At 50.8% G+C, this 1,302-nt stretch overlaps 1 protein-coding gene across 1 annotated transcript; it reads left to right on the top strand.

Moving 5' to 3' along the window:
* The first annotated feature begins 309 nt into the window (after window positions 1-309).
* On the top strand, window positions 310-816 carry LOC126252434 (trypsin-1-like). Its single transcript, XM_049953326.1, has one exon. It carries the CDS (start codon window positions 310-312, stop codon window positions 814-816), a length of 507 nt encoding a protein of 168 aa, XP_049809283.1.
* The last annotated feature ends 486 nt before the right edge of the window (window positions 817-1,302 follow it).

Here is a 1,302-nt window from a genome sequence, read left to right on the forward strand (position 1 = left end):
TGATTTTTTGAAACAGAGATGTTACCAGTTAAGTGTTCGATTTCCCCGCGCGTTGTAAAAGTGGAACGGTAGAGAAATGGTGTGAAAGTGGTTCAATGAACGGTCTTCTAGACACGCGAGTGTGGAGAGCAGGGTATGTGGATGTGTTAACTTGACCAAAATTCCGAAACAGAGTGTAACAAACACTTCGCTTCAGTTAACTTGTTGAACTGTGAGAAACGTACCGATGGGCGAGGTTTCACTTTATCGATATGACGGGCCTTTGTAAATGCCTACAGGGTCGCAGCCGTTGGCGGACAAAGGGCCGAGATGCTGCCGTCAGCCGCCGCGCTGTGGCTGCTGGTGTCCGCATGCGGCGCCGTGCCGCCCATCATGCTGCGCAGCCAGTATTCGGCGCTCGGAGGCCACAACTCCCCTCCTATCAGCTCTGCGCCGTACACGCCGTCGCTTCGGGGGCGCAGTAACCGAGTCGGAAGCCCCGTGGTGGGCAGCTTGCCGGCCGATATCTCGCAATTCCCGTGGCAGGTGTCGCTGGAGGCGCTGGGCCGGCACGTGTGCGGCGGCTCCGTCATCAGCGAGACCTGGCTGCTGACGGCCGCGCATTGCTTCTCCCTGACTCAAAACAGAGGCCTGTCCGTCAGGGCCGGCACCTCCTCACGCGGCAGCGGAGGCACGCAGTTCAACGTGGTTCGCAAGGTCCGCCACGAGAAGCACGGCCTCACCGCGGATTACGACATCGCTGTCGTCTCCATCTTGGGCTCATTCTTTGCTGACCATAAAGTGAAGGTAATGTTAGCCTCAGTCGTTAAGTTTTAATAGCCTAAGAAAAATCTGACGACCCGTGCTGGAACACATTTATGTTCCAAGACTGTGATACGACATTGCCAGCAGCATTCCCAGCAATACTCTCCTACTTTCGCGACACGCGCTACATGCTGATGTAAAGTTTTTTTTGTGACTGACATTATACTAAGGGGACGTGGAATGCGTATAACATTGTACATGTCTGTCCTCTAGATAGTAAACAACTTCGTGAACGTCTCTCTCCCAGCGTGTCGCTACTTCAGCGTTGCTCAAAGTATGTTGATTGATGAGGAATGACATAAAATCCCGGCAGACATCAGCTACAGTGTCTAGCTATATGTAGCTAATTGAATAAAATAATGTTAGAATGAGAAACTAGTCCAATTTGCAAACTTTTACTGTTTATTCATTAGATGACTAGTTACGGGCAGAGACCCATTTTGAAATCATCATGTGCAATGAATATTTACAGTGCATACAGTTATCTGTTTGCACTGT

Source organism: Schistocerca nitens, chromosome 4, assembly GCF_023898315.1.
Source record: "Schistocerca nitens isolate TAMUIC-IGC-003100 chromosome 4, iqSchNite1.1, whole genome shotgun sequence".
NCBI lineage: Eukaryota > Metazoa > Arthropoda > Insecta > Orthoptera > Acrididae > Schistocerca > Schistocerca nitens.